Here is a 22530-nt window from a genome sequence, read left to right as displayed (position 1 = left end):
CACTGGGCACAAGAAGATACTGAAAATATAACTTCAGTACTGCAGGAAAGTAATTGTGAACATTGCATTCCCTAGCCAGCCAAGCTGGCATTCAATGGTAAAGAGAAAGTAAAGCATTTTCCTACTCCAGATGTTAAAGTTTACTTCCAACAAAACTTATCTAAAACAATTACTAGGGGATGTACTTGAGTACAAAACAAAACAAATATAAATTTAAAAGGAAGCTGAGAAAGAGTGGCACCAGCAAGATGGTGAATAGGCAGCTCCAGGCCCTTGTTTCCCCACAGACACATCAAATAAGTAACACAGACTGAGCAAAATAGCTTTGTGGCAGCTCAAATATCAGTAAAGATCTGCAGCAACCAAGAGAAAATTCAACCAAGAAAAAGCCACCCTCAAACTAATAGGAAATTCCACGGTATTTCTGCTTGCCCTTACACCACTCCTCCTCCACACAGCACAGTGCAGTTGGGGGGAACCACCTAATCCGAGAAAGAAAGGAGGAAAGAAAGAAATAGAACCTGCTGGCTATCCTCTTGCTCGCCTGGGGGCTGCCCAAGAAACTGATTCCTGTTTCTCCCGAGAGAGCAAATGGAAATGGAGACACAGTTTGAACATTAGGATGGAGGCCACAGAGGCGCCCAACGTGTTAGAGCTGTGGAGGAAACGTAGGTCCATGAGGGCCTGAGGGGCAAGACATTACAGACAGAGAAACGCAATAGAATGTCAAGGACCTGAGAAGCAGCAGAGCTGACACTCTGAGAGAAATTAAGACATTTAAAAGCAGCCATGTATATGGGGGAATTGGAGCTAAAAAGCACATCCACAGTCCCAGGAAGATATATGCCAGAAAACCACTGACAAGACCTTAAGCCTTTATGACAAACTAATTAGTGAAGATTTTTCCCTGCACCGAGCAAGTCTGCAAAGATTGGGAGAGATGGCTGTTTTGCAAATACCTAATTTTTAATAAAAGATGAGAAAGGATACCAAAAAATAAGTTAAACACACTCTATACATAGGAACAAAAAAATTGACAGACATTGACCCTAGAGAAACAAAATCTTCACACTTGCCAAAGACTTTAAAACAACTGTCTTAAACATGTTCAGTGAGGTAAAGGACATATAACTTTAGGAAATTAAAAAAAATATATGAACAGGATGAAAATATCAACAAAGAAGCAGAAATCATAAAAAGAGAACCAAACAGAAATACCGGAACTGAAAAACACAGTAATGGAATTGAAAAATTCTCTATAGAGGTTCAACAGCAAACTCTAACAGTCAGAAGAATGAGTACATTTGAAAATAGGTCATTTAAAATTATCAAGTCTGAAGAACAAAAATAAAGAAGACTTATTAAAAGTAAGCAAAACTTAAGGGAATTATAGAACACCATCAACTGAAATACATACAATTTGGAATTCCAGAAAGGAAAGAGAGAGATAAGGGGGCAGAGAGGTTATTTGAAGAAACAATGGCCAAAAACTACCCAAATTTGGAAAAAAAAAAAAGAAAAGATATAGATATAGAAATGTAAGATGTATGAATTCCAAGTAGGATAAACTCAAAAAGATCAATACTGAGATACATTATAAACAAACTATTTGAAAGTCAAAAACAAAAAGAGAATCTTCAAAGCCAAGAGAGAAAAGAGACTCATCACATGCAGAAGATCATCAATAAAATCATCAGTGGATTTCTCAGCAGAAACTTGCAGTCCAGAGGTAATAATACTAATATATTTAAAGTGCTGGATAAAAACAGCTGTCAACTGAGAATTCTATATCTGGCAAAACTATTTTACACAAATGAGAGAAAAATGAAGACATTCCTAAATAAAAGCTAAGGGAGTTCATTATTACTAGATCTGCCCTAAAAGAAATGGTAAAGAGAGTCCTTCAAGTTGAAATAAAAGGATGCCAGACAGGAACTTGAAGCCAGATGAAAATATAATGTTCTCCAATAAAGATAAATGCACAAACAAATTGTATTATTTTAAAATTGGTTTGTAAAAATTTTTATAAGCATTTAAAACACAAAAGCACAAAAATAAATATAAATCTATTTTAATAGGTATACAATATAAAAATATAATTTATGATATCAGTAATACAGTTCAGAGGCAGAACTGTAAAGAGTAGAGTTTTATATGCGATTGCGTTAAACTGCTATCAGTTTAAGGTAGACTGTCATCTACACTAATGGCTATACTAATACAAGACAAAATGGACTTTAAGTGAAAACCTGTTACAAGATACAAAGAAAGATATAACACAAGGATGAAACCATCACAAAAACAGAACAATTACAAATAATGAAACACATTTTACCAAACATCAAAATTCCAAAAATATATGATGCAAATACTGACAAAATAGAAGGAAGAAAGAGAGAGGCGTTAAATATTATTTGGAGACTTCAATACCACACCGGCAATGATGAATATAACAACCAGACAGAAGATCAGTAAGGAAATAGACGGTTTGAATAACATTAGAGACCAACTGGACCTAAAAGACATATACAGAAGACTCCACCAAACAATGGAAGAATTCACATTTTTCTCAGTGAAATGTGAACATAAAACATTCTCCAAGATAGACCATATATTAGGCCGTGAAACTAGTCTTAATATATTTAAGAATATTAAAATCATACAGAGCATATTTTCCAATCACCAGGGAGTAAAACTAGAAATCAGTAGGAGAAAGACAACTGAAGAATCCAAAAATGTGGAAATCAAGCAACACACTTGAATAACAAGTGGGTCAAAAAAATAAATTCTAAAGTAAATTAGAAAATATCTCAAGACAAATGAAAATGAAAATACAGCACATCATAATTTATAGGATGCAGTGAAAGCAGTTTTAAAAGGAAATTTATAGCTGAAAACAATTTCATTTAAAAAAAAAGACTTCAAGTACACCACCTAAACTTATACCTTCAGAAACTAAGAAACAGCAAACTAAACCCAAAGCTCACAGAAAGAAGGAAATAATAAAGATTATAGCAGGGATAACTAGAGAGTAGAGAAATAATAGAGAAAAATCAACAAAACTAAGAATCGATTGGTTCCTCAAAAAAAAAAAAATCAACAATTCAAAAGCCTTCAGCTAAACTGACTAAGAAAAAAAGAAAGAAGTCTCAAAAAACTATAATGAAAAATGAAGATTAGATATAACTACTGATTCTACAGAAATAAAAAAGAATATAAGAGAGGAAATTGTATCCAAACAAACTAGGCAACCTAATTAAAATGGATATATTCCTAGAAACACACAATTGACCAGGACTGAATCACGGGGAAACAGGAAATCTGAATACACTAAAGCAGTAATTAAAACCTCCCAACAAAGAAAATCCAGGACCAGACGGCTTCACTAGTGAATTCTACCAAACATTTAAAGAAAAATGAACACCAACCATCCATAAACTATCCCCAAAAAATTGAAGAAGAAGCAGTACTTCCAAATTCATTGTATAAGACCAGTGCTACCCTGATACCAAAGCCAAAGACACTAACAGAAAATAAAACTACAGACCAATATCTGCTGAATACTGATGCAAAAATCTTTTTAAAATGCTAATAAACTGAATACAAGAGTATATTAAAAGAATTATGCACCATGACCAAGTGGATTTATTCCTGGAATACAAATGACTATTTCCAGTGTGTACAGTATACAGAGACATATTTATGTATGTTAATGTATATATTTTATTTCATGTAGATGTTTTGAAACTGGCCCACTTTACTATTTTACAGTTTTCTAAGTGATTTGCTTAGATTTTCCAAGAAGGCAAGCATACCGCTAATAAAAAAAGTTTTTCTCTTCCTTTCCAATATTTAAGACTCTTACTTTGTCTTCCTACTTTATTATACTAGCTAGAACACACAGAACAAAATAAATAAAATATTCTTCTGTGTCAAGTTGCACTAAGAGTATCTTTGTAAGTCACATATGGGAGTTGAAGGCAAAACTAATAAATGGAGATTGAAGGTAGACCAGAGGGGGGCGGTATGGAGCAGGTGAGTGGGCTGCAACAGCGACAAGAACTTTCCAGGGAGATGGAGATGTTCTGTGTCTCAACTAGGGTCATAGCTACACAGGTGTAGGTATTCGTCAGAAGTCATTGACCTGCACACTTAAATCCTCTGTTTTTCTTGTTATCAATTTATACCTTAAGACTGATTAAAAAAAAAAAAGTGGAATCTTTGAAGGTTCTACTGTGATAATGCGTCTGTTCTCCTTTGAAAGACTGTTGTAATGAATTACATTAATAGTTCTTTTTTGATATATACCCAGTAATGGGATTGCTGGGTCCATTGGAATTTCTATTTCTAAGGCCTTGAGGAATCGTCACACTGTCTTCCACAATGGTTGAACTAGTTTACACTCCCACCAACAGTGTAAAAGTGTTCCTATTTCTCCACATCCTCTCCAGCATCTGTTGTCTCCAGATTTTTTAATGATCGCCATTCTAACTGGCGTGAGATGGTATCTCAATGTGGTTTTGATTTGCATCTCTCTGATGACCAGTGATGATGAGCATTTTTTCATGTTTGTTGGCCTCATGTATGTCTTCTTTTGTAAAGTGTCTGTTCATATGAATCTGGAGAACATCATTCTCAGCAAACTGACACAAGAACAGAAAATGAAATACTGCATATTCTCACTCATAGGTGGGTGATGAAAAATGAGAACACATGGACACAGGGAAGGGAGTACCAAACACTGGGGTCTATTGGGGGGAAGAGGGGAGGGACAGCGGGGTGGGGGAGCTGGGGAGGGATAGCCTGGGGAGAAATGCCAAATGTGGGTGAAGGGGAGGAAGGCAGCAAAACACACTGCCATGTGTGTACCTATGCAAATGTCTTGCATGTTCTGCACATGTACCCCAAAACCTAAAATGCAACAACAACAAAAAAAAGATATTTATCACACACACAAAAAAGTTCTTTTTTCCTCTCATGTTTTATGCTTTTTAAGAGAATTATAACGCTAAGGTATGATCATTGTACAGAAGTGTTTAAAATGCAGTTAAGAGCTGGACGTGGTGGCTCATGCCTGTAATCCCAGCGCTTTGGGAGGCTGAGGTATGTGGACCACCTGAGGTCTGGAGTTCAAGACCAGCTTGGCCAACATGGTGGAACCCCATCGCTACTAAAAATACAAAAATGAGCCGGGTGTAGTGGTGCACACCTGTAATCTCAGCTACTCAGGAGGCTGAGGCATGAGAGTCAGTTGAGGCCGGGAGGTGGGGGCTGCACTAAGCAGAGATCACACCACTGCACTCCAGCCTGGATGGCACAGTGAAACTGTCTTAAAAATATAAAAATAAAATAAAATGCAGTTAAGCACTATGAAACAAACATCTGAAATGCCTCCATGGCAGAGATTACTATCAACATTCTTTTCCCTCACAAAAATGGATCAAAACAATTGTGCACACATGTATGCATGTGTATACATGAGTTGTGTGTGCATGCGTGTGACTGCATGCATGTTACCAGCTGTTCAAACATTTCCACATCCCACAAGGCTCCACGTGATCTGGCCCTCTGTGTTAGTTTCCTCTTGCTGCTGTAACAAACTTAGTGGCTTAAAACAAAAGAAATCCATCCTCTTATAGTTCTGGAGGACAGGAGTTTGAAATTAGTCTTACGGAGCCAAAATCCAAACCTGACTCCCTCTGGAAGCTCTAGGGGACACTCTGTCTCCTCTCTCCCAGCACACACAATGGCATTTCTCAGCTCATGGACCTCCATTGTCAAAGCCAGGAGCATAGCATCTTTCCTCTCTTACCCTGCTTCCACCACATGGCCTTTTCTTCCTGTCTGAAATGTCCCTCTGTCCACCTCTATAAGGGCCACCCCTGTGGTTACACTGGGTCTATCTGGATAATCCAGGACAACTTCACATCCCAAGGAGCTGCTCTTAGTCACCTCTGCAAAGGCCTCTTCCCTAGAAGTTAACATCCACAGGGTCCAGGACCAGGACCTGGTTATCTTCAGGGCCACTGTTTGGCCACTCACACCTTGCCTATCTCTTCAGCCTCATGTTCAGCAGCCCCCTGCCCCACCCCACCTGCCCTCTGCTCTCTAGCTACGTTGCTGTCCTCTCAGTTCCTTGAACACACCACAACCTCCTCTTGCCACAGTCTTTATCACCTACAGGATATCACATGGGCGTCAGAGAACGAAGAAACCATTCTGTGTAGTAGAAGGAAAAAAGCTTCAGTCTCCTGGGGTAGCTGGGAAGGTGTGAGAAGAGCTGGCAGAACTAGGAACTATGCTGGTTCTGGAGCCCAGAGAAGACGCCTCCAGTGAGCAAGTATTCAGAGAGCCATTCTGGGGAGTAGAAGCAGCCGAGAAAGGTTCCTCTAGGTGACAAACCCTTCCTGTCTCCTCCAGTAAACCCTCCATCACGTCTGCATTGCTTGTCATGGCTTCTGCGTAAATGTGTGAAGGGGCTGAGCTTCACAGGCTCAGGGTCCAGGTGGATGTGGGTGGGCAGGGCAGTGTGCGGATTTGGGGCACATGGCACCCACTGACATTTAGGTCAAGGGAGGAACGGGGACACACAGGGTTGTGGCACGTCCCTTAGTCATCCAGTTTGGTAGTGGAAAGCTAGGGTGTTAGGCTGGGAGGGGGACCAGGGACAGCATCGTTAGGTAACAAAACTCAGAAATATCCATTGTTCTGGAGAATCCAACCCACCACCTGCGCACCAGGGGAGACCCAGTGGTAGGGACGCTCCTGCCCCATGTTGTGGCTGCCTTGTATGTCCAGGTGTCCACTTACAGCTGTGGAGAGTCTGGACGCCAGTGTCATCTCCAGGTTCCCCTTCAGGCCCACCAGGGGTGGCACCAACGTCAAAAGGTCTTTCACCTCCACAAACACAGGCCAGTGCTGGTAGGGAAAGAGTAGGAGATAAACCAAACATACATGTCAGCGAATCTCTGGAAATTTCTTGAGAGAACCTTTAGCAAGTCACTTTTCACTCCCCACAAAATGAACAAATCAGACTAAGTAGTTTCTTGAATGACTTTAAACTAAACACAAAGAAATGATAAAGCTGTGAAACCTTTTTGGTGCTGTTCACTGAATCAACATCAGTGGCTGGAAGCACGCTGGGGGCTGGGCCAGGCTGGAGGCCAGTGGGTGGCAGCTGGGCTGCCTGTGCTCTGCACCATGTGTTCTGTAGAGGCATGCATGGGTCCTGGATGAGAAAGTTGGGGGATTTCTCATGAATTGGGAGGCCTGGAAACACCTGCAAGATGGCTGGGCTGAGGAAAGGCCCTGTCTCTGCCGGGGATCGAGGATCTTCAGGCAGGCCAGGCAGGCCCTGAGTCCCTCTACCACCAGGTCCAGGGGCTTCGTGCAAGCTGCCACTGAGCAGCCTGTGGGGCTCGAGGTGTTTAAAAACAGATGGCGTATGTCTCTATCCCATTGAACGTAGAAAAATCAATAAATTCAAAGGTCAAAGGGATTGGTGCTTCAAGAAAAATGGAAGAGAAAACATTTACTGGTAGAGGTGAAAACAATTCTTAACTGTTAAATGTATAATTAGATGTTCCCCTAAATCCGTTTTAATGCCCCATCTGATCCTACTGATTTATTTTGCCTGTCTGGCCGCTGCAGAGATCTCTGACACCTAACACTAGAAGCTTCTCCTGGGTTTGGAATTCTAGACCTGAAAACAAATCCCTGCTTTGTCATCAAGGAGATAGGAGGCCTGGGATCTAGTCCCTATACATCCCCTACAAGGCAAGAGCTCTGTAAAGATGTGCACATTGGCCCAGCCTCTAGGGACTCAGACAGTCATCCACAAGCTGCCCAGCAACAGGCCTGACCAGGCACGAAGGTGAAGAGATCAGGCCAGAGGCCCTTTAGGACTCCTTTCTGCTCTCAGACCAAGGAAGATGAGCACTGCTTATGGCTCCCTTCCCTTCAGTTTCTCCCTGTACCTTATCTACTGGGCTGTGGACTTCAGAATCCAGTGCCAGCTCTGATGGAGTTCTGAGTTTGTCCTGTTCTAAAACTTGAGAAGAAAACAACATCACCAAGCAAGGTGTCCTCCCGCACCTCCCAGCCTCCCAGTGGCATCTGGCCACGGCTCTGTGCAGCTGTCCTCTCAGCCTGCACACTCCTCAACACAGAGCAGGTCCCATCCTTAGCAGGGGAACCAAGACTATCACACACTCCCCAGCTGGCCTTTGGGTGCTGCCACCCATACTCTCCCAACCTCCTGTGCAGCCTAGGGTGCTCATGGGCACTCTCTCTGCCTATACCCAAGACCCCGCACCCAGCAACCCCAAAGTCACAAAAAAACCCTCCTCTCAGCCTTCTTCCTGCCTTTCCAGCACCACTACCTTCAAACAAGTGCCGGTCCTCACCCATCACTCTCAGTGCTGCAGCGGCTGGGTCCACCCTGCAGGCTTACAGCTCTCACTCTCTCTCTAAAGGAAGTGGTGGCCCCTGATGGGTAAGCCCCACCTGCTGCTCTACCTTCAGGGTGGCACTGTCCCCCACTGCACGGATAAAGCACCTGCTGACAGGTGCAGCTCTACGACCCTCTCCCCTGGCCTCTCGGCCTTCACCCCCCAGTCCTGTGCCCACCTCACGATCCACCCCATCTCGGCCCCTCTTCCTTCTCCTGACCTTGTAATACTGACATTCCTTCCTGCTCTCTCTTCTGTTCTTCTTTCTCCCCACATCCTGTCCCTTCTGCAACTTGAGTCCCCTTCCACTGCACACCCTGCACTATCTCCCAGCAGCCACCCCACCTGCTCCATCCTCCCAGGGCTTTCAGCAGGAAGCCTAGGCAGGAGATGGAGTGGAAGCTGAATCCTAATGCATGGTGGTCCCATCCTCCTTGCCAGCGGTTGCTATGACTCGGGCCAGTGAGATCTGAGAATTCCCGTCTGGGCACACTGGGTGTCACACAACCATGACACGACTGCTCTGGCACAAAGTCTCGGAGACTGGCTGAATTGTGTCGCCTAAAACTCGTATGGTAAAGTCCTCATGCCTAGTACCAAAACATGACTATATTTGGAGAGAGTGTTTAAAGAGATAAAGTTGAAATTTAGCCATGAGGGTGGGTCCTGGCCCAGTATGAGTGGCATTCTCATTAGAGGAAATTAGGACCTAGACATGTACAGAGGTGGGGGCATGTGAAGACACACAGCCATCTGCAAAGCTCAAAAGCCAACCCTGTCAAAACTTGCATCTCAGACTTCCGGCCTCCGGAACTGTGGAAAAAATCAGTTTCTGTTGTTTAAGCTACCAGCTCGGTGGTATTTTGTTACGGCTGTCCTAGCAAACAAATACAAATGTGAAGTGAAAAAATGCTGGGTGACACTGTTAATCCAGTAATTAACCAATTCTGGCACTGTCCTATCTCTAGACTTCTGTACAGAGATAATAAGTATCATTTTTAAGTCCCTTTGAGTTAGGTTTCCTGTTAGCTGCAGCCAGCAGCAAATACACAGACACCCTGGGCTTGTGCGGGTGCCTCCCAATATCTCTGACTCAGAAGTCCCTTGTGAACATCAGATCTGCCCGTCCAACTCTGGCTGAACCCTGGACACCCCACAAGCACCTCAAACCCCAAATCCCCAAACTTCTCCTTGCCACCCTTCCCGCTCTGCCAGCCAGGACTCAACGCCTTCTTTTCCCCAATGTGACATTCATCACAGCTTTTAAATTCTGCCACCGCCCTCTCCAGCAACTTTAAAGATGCCTATATCAGTCATCAGGGAGGTTGAAATCATCAGAAATAATGATTCTTACACTTGAGGGGCTCTGAACTCTGCCCACAGCCCCCAGCTCTCCCCTGCTCCTCTTCACCCTTGGGGTCATCCTTGACACCACTGCCTGGGGTGAGTTTTGTGGCATAAATATGACCCCATCACTCAGCTACCTGTAACCCTTCACTGCCAACTCCTTTTCTGGGGCGTACCTAACACATAAGTCCTATGAACCCCAAAGACACGCAAGCATATGTAAAGGACAGCCAACGCAAACTCACAGTGCTAGAGTCAGAGGTGGGGCTGAGACAGCGGAGCACAGAGGACTCTGCTGGGGCTCTGCTGAGGATGCCCCGGGTGGGGCTGCAAAGGTCCCTGTACCTTGAGGTGGCCCATGGAACTGCACAAAGGGGTTGTGTGCTCTCCTACATGTCTATGCTACCCTTCAATAAAACCAGCAAGACTCTCATTTTAACATAAAGCAGCCACCTGCTATAGTTAGTGCACAGCACACACTCTGAGCAGAACAGACAGAGCCCCTCACTCCTGCCCAGCATCCCTGTCCCTATGACAGCAGCCACCCCATCCCTCATGCTCTACAAATACACACTATCATTCACCCATATCTTTGCACACAGATCACTCTGCCTGGAATGTTCACGTCTTTTCAGGGCCTCCTGGAAATTGCTACACTACGCTTTAAAGTCCAAATCAAATTGCCCTGCTCCTCTACAGATCTCCTGACCCCTAAGAAGAATGACTGCTCCCTCTTCCTCCACAGGCAAACATCTGCTTGTGGCTTCCACTCCCTGCCCAGCCCTCCGGACTGCCCGACAGTCTCTCTCCCCAGCATTGGCAGGGTGGGGCTCTCAGCACAGCTTGGGGTGAGGCTATTGGAGGAAGAAGTGGGTGTTCAGGTTGCAAGCCCACAGAAGCACAAGTTTTCTAACAGGGGGCTGGCCAGGATGCAAAAGGCCACCTCAGCCCCAAAAGCGGATGAGTGTCCCATGAACTGAGATGAGTAAGCAGAAGCCACCTGGGAGCCATCGTGAGCTCACAGTTGGAGGCTGGGTGGACTGGTGGGTACAGACCACCCCTCTCCAACTTGGAACCAGGAGCGCAGACAGATGCTGAGTGGCCTTTAGGAAGAAGATGCTGCGTACACTTGGGAACATGAAACGCTATCTGAGGTGTCCTTATGGTTTGAAATTTCAAGTTTATATTTACAGATTAAAAAGCAATACTGCATAGTATAAATCACACATGTATATGTTGATATGTACATAGAAAATTGTCTTGATAGGTACACAGCAGCAGTGATAGAGGCTAGGGACACCCTCCATCACTTGGGTGTATTTTCCAATTTTTCTAAACTGACTCTATATGAAATGTTTCAGTAGGCAGACAGTACAAACCTCCCAGTGATTCCAATACGCTACCCGAACCACACTAGGGGAGAAACAGATTGTAACGAGCGAATCTCCCTCAGCACAGGCCACCACCGCAGGGAGGCCGCCACGGCCTACCCTCAGGCTCCAAACCTTGTCCTTTCACCAGGGGCCACACCAGGATGCCGGGGGCTGGGTACACTGAGCTCTGCCTGCAGCAGTCATGCCCCCACCCCACGGGGACCACAGCACACAGACCAAGTCATCTGGTCCTCACAGTTCAGTGAGGTGAGGGCTTTCATGATCCCCATTTTACAGATGGGGAAATGAAGGCAGAACAGTGTAACTAAGAATCCCTTCCACTGGTGAGTGGCAGACTCTGCCCCATGAACCCACATGCTCTGGGAGGAAGGTGGTTGAGCTCCTGGGCTGAGGAAGCACGCGCAGGCTAAGGTTCTGACAAACCTCCATCGTTCTATGAATCTCCAATGCTGAGGTCTCAGTGTTAGAGGTCCCTCCTGCCAACCTCACTGACACCTAGGATGCTCAAGCAGCAAAGGCAGGCTCAGGGCTGCTGTCCTATTCCAGAGGCCTCTCATGTCTCCAGCCTGCCCTGTCTGTGGGGCCAAGAGACCTGGTCTGTGTGCCCCCCACCCCCCACCCCCGACCTCCAAACACCCAGTACGCACTTGGATGGTGTTCATCACCAGGCCGGCCATCATCATGCCCAAGCCAGACAGCAGAATGGGCACCACGACCTGGCACATGATGGTGAAGAAAGACTCAGGCAAGACCCCATGTGAGGACCTGGTGAGCTCACAGCTGAAGCCTCGCAGCTTCTTGCCCTGAAAGCAAAACTTCAGATTTAGCTGAGTGACCACCATGGCCAGGCAATGCACCACGATCCTAGGAGCATGCAGTCGGAGCCTGGGGTCCCTCCAGTCCTCTCCTCCTGGCCCACACCAGGATGTTCTTCCCAAGAAGTCCACACAAACAGAGGCTTCCCAGTCGCCAGGTGCCCTGCGTCTGCAGAGTTCCCTGATAGCCCCTTGGCAGAGGGCCAGCAGAGATGAGTGAGGAACAAAGGCCAGTGTGACTCAGGGCCTCATTCCGGAGACTCCGCCGGCCCCTGCTGTCCCTCCCTGAAGGTCAGGTTCTCCTCAGACAGTGGCTGTGTGTCTGCCAGGACCTCCCTGTGCCGGCCTGCCATGAAGGCTCATGGTCCCTCTGCACCGACCTGGACAGCATCCAGCAGCCCAGCAGGCCGGTCGATACTGGCTGGGCTGGACAAAGCTGGATCCCACGTGGGGCCTGGCCTTGGTGAGTGCCCAGACCGAGGTCTGCTGCCACCTTGCCCTGTACAAGTGCCCTGGGCTGCTCCCCTCCTGGCAGAGGAGGGCCTGGGGAGATGTCAGCACAGAGGGACTACCTCCTTGGGCCAGTTCTACAGACCTCAAGTTATATTCTTCAAGGTCAAGCAGTCTGTGGGCAGGAAGTTACACCCTGGGTCATCTCGACTTGTGTCCAGCCAGCGGGTTCATGGCCACAGGAAGCTGTGTTCACAGAAAAAAACGCAGCCCTATTCTCCCTCCACAGCCTGGAAGACTCATAAACATGCTTCCAAAGTGACCTGGCTTTCTTCATGTACAAAGTTCAGACTGGCCCTGCTGACCCTCCTCACCCAGAGGAGAAGGGTCTGGGAAGCCACCTCTTTGACCCCGGGGGTTCTGTTGTTGGATGCATCCTCTGTACATTCATTCCACAGGCACCAGGAACAGAATGTTCATGCCTGAGGGCAGGCTGGGGCAGGCAGAAGCCCGAGGCTGATGGTCAGACTCACACCTGCTGAACGCAGGGCTGTTGTCAGGTCTAGGCCTCACTTCCACTCTCATCCCTAAACTGTGACCCTAGTCGGGCACCTTACCTGCTTCTCCCATCGGACAGCCTATCCCAGGCTCAAGTGCAGACCCCAGCCTGGAGTCAACTGCCCTCCCCAGTGTGGGTCCCACCGGCCTCCCCAAGCCTGTCCCTGCAACCGAACTCCAGATGAATTTCTCCAGCACCTGCTCCCCTCGTGCCCCCAATATTCCTCACACTGCATCTTTGCTCACACCCTTCATTTACTCATTCATTCAACAGATATTTTCAAGCCCCTTGTAGGAGCAACGCATAATGGGCCCTAAACTCCCGCACAATTCCCACTGAGAGCTAGAGTTTCTGTACCCCTCTTCCCACTGTCCCCACAGCTTGTCCAAGAGAACACAGCAGAAGAGACGCTGTGGCAGTCAGTTTATGGGTGTGGATATTAAGAAACCGACAACTTTTATCTTTTAACTTTTTATCTTTTGGGCTGCTCATGCTCCTAGCTACTCTGCTGTGAGGAAGACCACATGGTCACACATAGAGGCCACATGCCAGGGTCCTGCCTATAGCCCAGCTTGGTATGTGAGTGTGCCATCTTGGGCTGCCGCAACAGCCACAACACAGAGCAGGCGGTTCTTCTCACTGGGCCCTGCCCAGATTCAGCATCAAACAATGGCTTTAAACAAGCTGCTAACCTTTGGTGTCCTTTCTTATATGGCGGTAGTTAACTCCATTTGGGAACTCTCTTCCTCACCCATGATCTTGCTATTTCAGATGGAGCAACTCCCAGATCTCTCAGCCCAGACCTCTTCTCCAAGCTTTCAGACCATATACCCAGGCCCTGGTAGGGATTAGCATGTGTCTCACTCCGCCAGTCTCTCAGGACCACTGCTTCCAAGCTGGCCTCTCCCAAGTGGCCCGCCTCAAGGAAAGGTTCTGCTAGAAATGCAAGCCTCACTCCGAACCCCAACCACCTCAATCCCACATCCTCTCTGCCTCTCCCCACACCTCTCTCACAGCTGTCCCCAACTTCCACCCACAGACGCTGCCTTCGCCACGGCCCTTTGTCCCTCTAACCTGTCTCCCTGCAAAACCAGCGTGTGCTCTTCACAGGCACAACCCACAGGTGCACTGTGAGGATGGCGCTTGCTCACACATCCTCCATGGCTGTCAATGCACAGCCTAAGAAAAGGGCGCCTGGACCCCTTGGAGTCTGGAAAGACATCCATGTGAGCCTCCTTTTTTCTAGTCCATGGACCTATGCTGTAGCTGCAGAGGGAATTTCTCACGACCCTCACAGGGGCCATGCCCATGCTCCTGCCCTCTGCTGCAGGCCAACATGTCACTGAGGCCAAACATCTGCCAGGCCTCTTGGCCAGCTGAGGCATCTCCTCTCAGCCAGAACCTAACAGCTCTTTCCCAGAATTCTCAACATACTCTCTGAACCTCTCTGAAGACAGGTCCCACTTTTGCATAACAGAAGCGTGAACTGCAGGTGTATCTGCCCTCCCTCCCTGGCATGAGGCCCCTCCTGAGAACAGAGCCCTCTCACCGCTGCAATCTTGGGGATTCTCCATGGTTTCGCTCCACGGATCAGTACTTAGGGCCTAGTATTTGCCAGCCTCTGCCCTAAACTCCAGGGTACACTGTGAGTGGAACGGACACAGCTTATCAGATAATCAAAAAAAAAAAAAAAAAAAAAAAGAAATGAAATGATGATCTGTCCAAGTGCCCTGAACAAACCCAGGGCATAATGAGGGCACAGAGCAGATTCGGCCACATGCAAGCACTCAGTCACTGCAAATAACTGAAGGAATGCTCGGCTCTTCCCTTGCACGGCAGTCTGTATTTCTCAGAGCTCTCTCGCATTCTATCAATTTCACAACAGCCCTGGGATGTTCACAGGAACTACAGCATTATGTTTTGCAAATGAAAAAAATGAACGGTCTTCTCAAGACCACACAGCAAGTTAGTATCAAAGGCAAGCCGAGACCTCAGCTTCCAGGCTGCCACTTTTGCCTGCCAACCCCATCGCTGTCCGTCATCCATGGTTAGGATCAGTTTGTTCGAACAGAAGACTGAACCAACAGGAGGCAGAGAGAAATGGCCTGATTCTGAGAGAAGCGTTGCAGAAGGTTACTGGTTAAAGACAGAGTCCTCTAGGCTGGCCTGGTTTCTCTGGCTGCTCAAGGCCTGTCATGGGATGCCCATTCCCAAGGCACACAGGTGAGCAGCCCCTGACAAGTGATCACTTCCTTCAGGTGTCAGCACCTCTCGCAGTGTCATCAGAGTTTTGGACGTGGTCAGACACCACCACACAATGTATAATCATACACAAATCTGGAAACATCCTCTTCAGTGCAGGAGATGCAGAAATTAACAATCATTTGCCCACTCTCATATAAAAAGGGGTGTCTGAGCAAGTAAGTTACAAATTATTACAAAAATGTTTCTCAAATCTGTTTAAAACTTGAGTGAGAAACAAAGATACACACACACACGCATGTGCAGTGAAATGTTGTCTTTATTTTATAATTTTCTATTCTGACAAGTGTGATTATTTGTTTTTATAAATCACAAAATAAATTGTCATCAAAAGCAAATAATGTAATTAGAAAAGTGACTCTCCTGTGAAAACTTGACAACAAAACATGTCAACACAGCTCATTGGGTTATTATCCAGAAAATCAAGAGTGTGGTTTTAAAAATAGCTCAGTAGCACAGCAGAAAAATCTCAAGGAGCTTGAACTAGATTCTAGCTGCACAGAGCAGCAGGTGGAATCTAGGTCTGGCGTCTGGTGGTTTCTGTGTGACCTTCTCTGGGCCTCCGGCCCACCCCACAGCCCACTGCATGAGAAAGTGGCACAAGATCAGTGGTTCTCACCCATCAGGTACACCAGGACCACCCTGGGGGCTTCCACAACAGGCAGCCCAGGCCCCACAAAGACCACAGGATCAGAACACTGAAGACCACCGATCTCTGCCCACCGCCTCATTCTTACCGGGGTGTGTTTTCAGGGGAGGGTCTGCAGAGAGTGGGCAGGGGGCTCTGGAGTACATTTCTGATGCTGAAATGGGAACTGCTCATGTTCCCAGGAGCGGTTCCAACACAGCATCCAATTCATTTCTCAGGGTCACCTTGATCCTAGGCAGGTTCTGAGCCAGATGGTCATTCTTATAGTTCTGAATTCTTCCCCCATTTTGTTCAGGTCTCACAGATCAGGCCAATTAAATTTTAAATAACTGTTAAGGTTCGGCCAGGCAAGGTGGCTCATGCCTGTAATCCCAGCACTTTGGGAGGCCGAGGCAGGCAGATCACTTGAGGTTGGGAGATCAAGAACAGCCTGACCAACATGGAGAAACCCTGTCTCTACTAAAAATACAAAATTAACCGGGTGTGGTGGCACACACCTGTAACCCCAGCTACTTCAGAGGCTGAGGCAGGGGAATTGCTTGAACCTGGGAGGTGGAGGTTGTGGTGAGCTGAGGTTGCGCCATTGCACTCCAGCCTAGGCAACAAGAGCGAAACTCTGCCTCAAAAAAAAAAAAAGTTAAGGTTCTTCTTTATTTTCTGCTTCTGATCTTGACTGGTAGAACCCCCCCACATGTGAAGATTAAAGACTTGTCCACTCCCTGCCAGGGTGGCCTGCTCCTGCAGTGTCTCCAAGTAGCCTCTCTTGCCTCCCCTGCAACACCCCCTCCTGGGGAAGGGGGATCTTCTTGGCCTCCCTCCACAGGGCCGCTCCCACCACTTGCTGGGGCACACAGCCCTCACTGTTATCAACACTGACCCCCGCACCTGCTGTGTGAGCGACATGAGGGCAGGACCATCTGCCTGGCACAGGCACACAGTATATGCTGCCTGAATGAGTGAGTGAGTGAGTGAGTGAGTGAGTGAGTGAATGAACGAACAAACTGCTGTGGCCCTCACCTATCCAGGGCTGGGTGTCAAGGGTCCACCATACCCATAACCCAAGGGTGAGACCCCCTCCCTCACTGACGAGGTGAAAAGGAGGTGACTATAACAACTGCCTCATGAACAGATGGGCCCACCGTGACTGAGGACACCTGGCCAGCTCTCCCTACTTGCTCTTTGCTTGCGAATAAGCCCACACAGCCAGCTGGGATGCAACTGCCAATTGCTGGCTTGAACCTCAACACAGAGGGTGTTGCCATGTAATAAGGGAGGATCTGTCATCTCCTCTCACCCTAAAGGACTGTTTTCACCCCCATGACGAGAACTACCATTAACTGACTTCAGGCTGGTGTGAGTCTGGTGGGTGCTCTCTGGCACTCCTGCCACCCGGGTCTAACTTATCAGTTGGCTTGACCAGATGAGATTCCAGAGACCCTCCCCCACTCCCCACTAAAACAGTTACTACCACCAATGCAAATTACAACAGGACCTTCAAGGGGGAAACTTACGCGAGACTTGAACAGGGTGTGCCAATCCCCCTGCTTCTCCTCTTCACAAGCCAATTTGGCTCATTCCTAAGCCTGCAGAGAATAAAAGGGTGCCTCATGGTAGATTGCCACCACCTTAATGCCATGACTCTGTCCATGTAGACCCCACATCCAAAACCGAATATTACTGAAATCACTGGCTGCATCCAAATCAACTGGTACTTTGCTGCTATAGACTTGGCTAATACGTTCTGTTCAGTGCCTATTTCACCAGGCTCTCAGGCATAGTTGGCCTTCGCCTCTAAAGGGACACTAGATACCTTTTCCAGGCTCCCCACAGGGACCTCCACAAGTCTGCCATCACACGCAGTCATGCAGCCAAGGTCTCCCCTGCATCCATCTTTCTCAGGAGCACAGTTACATTACACTGACGATGGCCTCCTTCACAGAGGCTCCTCTGATATACTCATTAAGGGCATATAAGTGACCCACAAAGGCGCTCACAACAAGAGAGGGGGCCATCACCCTACATGTGGTGCAAAGCCTGGCACCTTAGTCAAACTCCTGAAAATTATTTGGTAAACTGAGAGCCATTCCATCTCCAACTCTGCAACAAGGCTATTAACCCTCTCAGCACCCACAACATTAATACAAGTCTCCAACACCTTTTAGTTCTTTGGGGTTCTGGAAGCAACATATTTCTCATCTACAAAATTTACCTGTGCCCATTTATGCTGTCATCTGCAAAGCAACCCAACTCAAATGGACTTCTCCAACAAAAGGTTCTAGAATTTGTCCAAGTCAAAATCAGCAGTCACTCTTATTGGTGCCCCCAGAAATGCCTTCATGGAAGAGGGGGTGTTAGCAACCTTTCCTCAAGCCCTGGAGTCTAGAGGCTGATGACCATAAGTTGTTTAGGGGCTTCGGATCCAGGGAAATGCTCTCCTCCACCCTGCACTGTACACCATCAGAGGAGCAGCTGCTGGCCACATGCTGGGCTCTCCTGGAAGCATAGGCTCTCAAAGACGCTGTGCCTGTGACCCTCCACACCCGCTGCCCATTATGCCTTCAGAAGTGGCACTCCCAACCTCAGTACAGCTGCTGAGGTCTCCTTAAAAACAGAATAGAGCCAAACCTGGGCCCTCTGGCATATCCCACCTGCAGGAGGGGTGGTCTCCCGTGTCCTCAGTCCTTTGCCAAATGCCATGGTGCCAGAGGAGTCACCCCTCCCTGGGGCCGTTGGCTACCCAAGGCCCCTTGAGATGGGCTGGCTGTTCATGGTGGTGGTGGTGGGGGTGCTGTAGGCTTCATGGAGGGTGCTGCTGTGTAATATTCAAGGGAGCTCAGGGGAAGGGTGCTGCTTTCCATCTTAACCAGAAAGTCCCTTATAAGGAGCAAACCTCCAAGGGTCAGCACAGTGGCCAAGCATCAGGCAATCAATGGCATCGGCACCCTGGCCTGCCAGTGGCTCCCTCTGCACCTGTGCACAGGCTTTTGGCCCATGGCCTCGAAGCTGCCTCACTTGGATGTAAAGAGCTCTGGGAATTTGCTGCCTCACTAACAAACAAAACTTAAAACAGGGTTACAAATGCCTACGCATATACTACAGCCACAACGCAAGGCCTCAGCCAATCGCTCCTGATCCTCTAAGGTTCAGGCACTGCCGACGGTGGCCAAGGCCCTCATTTCCTTCTTGAAATACAGAGCACCAGCTCTGCAGGAAGCACCTGGCAGCACCCCCACTTCCTGAGTGGGCCACAGGCAGCCAGGGTCAGCAGGAGGCAGATGGGCCCCTCAAAGAACTCTTATGAAGTGACAGGTGGCAAAGGAACCTTCACTGGGTGTCACCACTGTCACAGGCACTGATTAAGCCAGATCTAAGCCTCCCAGGGACAGGCAATCTCCATACCCAGACCACCAAATCCCTCTGTTCCCCTTCCTAGCCACAAAGCAGATACTTTCCAAGGGCACCACATGGCCCTCTCCCTCTTGGCCAAGGGCCTACCCTGCTTCCTGGAGAGGCTGTTCTATTCCCTGAAAGTCTCAGTCACCACCAGGGCTGAAGCTGGCATCAAGGCATCAAGGGGTCAAAGATAGGGTAAGGCCTAAAACTATAAAGTGCTGCCCCAACACCTGGAGAGAGTAAGATGCTGCGAGCAGTACATTCCCCTCCTGACTCTGCTCCTGTGGACGAGGTTCCCAGCCCAACAGCATCCTTATCTCAGGGCAGGCACTGTCCCTCCACAACCCCAAGAAGCAGACTTCAGTTTCCACCACCCTGTGAAATTATGTAAATAGTCAGGAATGGAGGTGGGATCAGTTCCCCCGTCTCTTGTTAGGACAAATCTTGCCCCCCACATCCCCTGCTGGCTCACTCTGCTCTCGAGAGGCCCTGCAAGGTGTGTGGCGTCCTCCTGCCTGGGTGGTGGATATGAGGACTGAAAAATTGCCGTGGTCCCCACCTGTCCAGGGCCAGGTGTTGCGTGTCCACTATCCCCATAACCCTAGGGCATGAGTGAAGAGGAGGCAGGAGAGTGAAAAGGAGGCAGTCAAAATAGGCTGCCCTCACCTCCTCCTGCACCCCCAGTCTTCTCTCTCTGCCCACACAAATGTCTCTCCAGCCAGCCCTCTTGTCCTCCTGGCCTTTCTAGGCTGCTCCGTGTCCTTGAAAGGCCATAACCTGCCTGGAGACCCCCGTTCTTCCAGGCACATGCACACAACACTCATCCCAGCCCATGCATGGAGCCCAGAACCAGATTTGTTTCTGGAGACTGCTGGCATTCCTGCCTGCTCCACATGTTCTGGTGAGGAGGCCTGGTGGAATTTCAGAAAGATTCACTTGAGATGAGCTTGGCTTCATAAGATAAACCCTTTAAAGGGAGTAGGCACTTCCTGAAGTCAGAAAGGGGTTTCACTCAAGGCAGGTTTCTCCACTAATCCCTTTGAAGATGGAAAGGCCACATGGCAGGACACGGGAGTGGCCTTGAGAAGTGAAGTGCAGCCCCTGGCTGACAGCCAGCAAGGAAATGGAACCGCAGTCCTTCAGCCTCAAAGAGGAACACAAGGAGGGGAGTTCTGAAGACAGAGATACGCTTGGAAGTGGATGTTTCTCCAGAGCCTCAAGAGAACACATCCTGGCCAGCGCATGGATTTCAGCCATTGAGACCCTTAGCAGAGAGCCCAGCCATACCATGCCTGCACTCTGCCTTACAGAACCATGAGCTATTCAGTGTGTGTTGTTTTAAGCTGCTACATTTGTGGTAATCTGAGCACAGCAACAGAAAACTGATACATGAACCACATGTTGCCAAATCTTCTGAGTTTTAAAGAGGAGCTGAATATAAGCACTGTAATGAAAAGCTTCCAGTTTTGAAATGTTTGCACTGAACTAAACAATAACCAGTCAACAAACAATGCAGACCAGCACAACAGCTGTGTACACCCACTTTGAACCTCTCATATAAATGCAAAGAAAGCAGCTTGTAGCAGAGGGGAGCTTTTCTTCTTCATAGGAACACATCCCTAGACTCTAATACATGCTGCTCTGTGCATGCACACGGGCAGATAGGGACCTATATAAAAAGCAGCTTGTTTCTAAGGAGGGCATAGGCTCAGAGCCTTATAAGAAAGATGAATGAGACTAAAAGACAGATGACTGAGACTGCATTTGAAAAAATGAATGCACAGCAAAAAGCCACTAAAAGCAAAGTCAAAAGACAAATGAAAAAAAAAATAGGAAACATTTGTAATCCACATCACAATTAAATGACCAATTTCCTTAATATATACAAAGCCCCTAGGTATCAAGAAGAAAACAGACAACCACTCCACAGAAATAAGAGCAAAGAATATAAAAGAAATGTCAAGATCCTCAACCTCTCTCACTCATAATAAGCAGCACAGACCACACGATAATGACCATGGCAGGCAGCAGCCCTCAAGGACGGCCCCTGACCCTGCCTCCTGGTACTGATGCTCTTAGGCAATCGTTTCCCCTGGAATGTGGCTGAACGTGGTGACCTGATTCACACCAACAGAAGCAAGGTCATGCTGCTTCTGTGTCTAGGTTACAGAAGACAGTGATGTCTGTCTCACCAGCAGTCTCTATTTCCATCTAGGACTGCACCCTGATGCAGCGGGCACCATGCTGGAGGTGTCCACATGGAGAGGACCTGAGGGGGCCTCTGGACAACAGCAGGAAGAAGCTGAGGCTGGTAAGCTAGTACCCACCAGGAACGGCACCCTGTGAGTGAGCTGGACTGGAGCCACAGCCTCAGGAGAGACCATGAAACAGAAAGCCAGCTAAACTTTACCTGGATTCTTTACCCACAGTAACCATGAGATAATACATGCTATTATATTAAGCATGTGTGTATTATTTGGATCCAAATAATACACACATGCTTAATATAATGTGTGAGTTTTGGGATAACTTGTTAGGCACCAAGAGAAATTAAATTAAATATAATGAAATGCAATTTCCAGCCAGCAGATTACTAAAGATCAAAAAGGTTAAAAAGACCTGTGTTGGTTGAGTGTTGGGAACAAGCATTTCCCTGGGGTGCTGGAGGAAGGATGACGTCCTACCACTAGACGGATGATTTGGTGATCTCCATAAAAGCCACAAAGACACATGCTCTTTACGCAGCAATTCTACTTGCAACAAATTATCCTACTGATTTACTCAGAAATGTAGAAAATGATTTATGTCAAGATTATTCATTGTAGCATTTGTTAGTAATATTTTTAAGTAGTTATGGGCCAAAGTATGTCCCTGCAAAAATTCATATGTTGAAGTCCTAACACCCAGTACCTCAGAATGAGACTGTAATTGGAGACAGGGCCTTTAAGAGGTAACTAAATTAGGCCGGGTGTGGTGGCTCACGCCTGTAATCCCAGCACTTTGGGAGGCTCCTGCAGGTGGATCACGAGGTGAGGAGATGGAGACCATCCTGGCTAACATGATGAAACCCCATCTCTATTAAAAATACAAAAATTAGCCAGGCATGGTAGCACATGCCTGTAATCCCAGCTACTTGGGAGGCTGAGGCAGGAGAATCGCTTGAACCTGGGAGGCGGAGGTTGCAGTGAGCCAATATCACGCCACTGCACTC

The 22530-nt window shown here is 47.5% G+C and overlaps 1 protein-coding gene across 16 annotated transcripts in view; it reads right to left on the bottom strand.

Annotated features, from left to right (window-relative positions):
- SLC41A3 (solute carrier family 41 member 3) overlaps positions 1–22530 on the bottom strand; it is a 64637-nt gene that overhangs the window by 31072 nt on the left and 11035 nt on the right. For 7 of the 16 annotated variants that reach the window (XM_078351885.1, XM_078351884.1, XM_078351886.1 and 4 more), the window contains one exon: positions 6811–6918. The exons of 1 other annotated variant lie outside the window; for it this stretch is intronic. In XM_078351885.1, coding sequence (XP_078208011.1) covers positions 6811–6918 — 108 coding nt within the window. Of the gene's footprint in view, positions 1–6810; positions 6919–11838; positions 11995–17437; positions 17510–22530 lie in introns of all 16 variants that reach the window. 8 more of the 16 variants (XM_078351882.1, XM_054246015.2, XM_054246016.2 and 5 more) reach the window with 2 other exon arrangements.

The sequence above is a fragment of the Callithrix jacchus genome, chromosome 15 (genome assembly GCF_049354715.1).
Source record: "Callithrix jacchus isolate 240 chromosome 15, calJac240_pri, whole genome shotgun sequence".
Lineage (NCBI taxonomy): Eukaryota > Metazoa > Chordata > Mammalia > Primates > Cebidae > Callithrix > Callithrix jacchus.
Note: the sequence above shows the minus strand (reverse complement) of the source record. Positions and strands in the feature narration are given on the sequence as shown.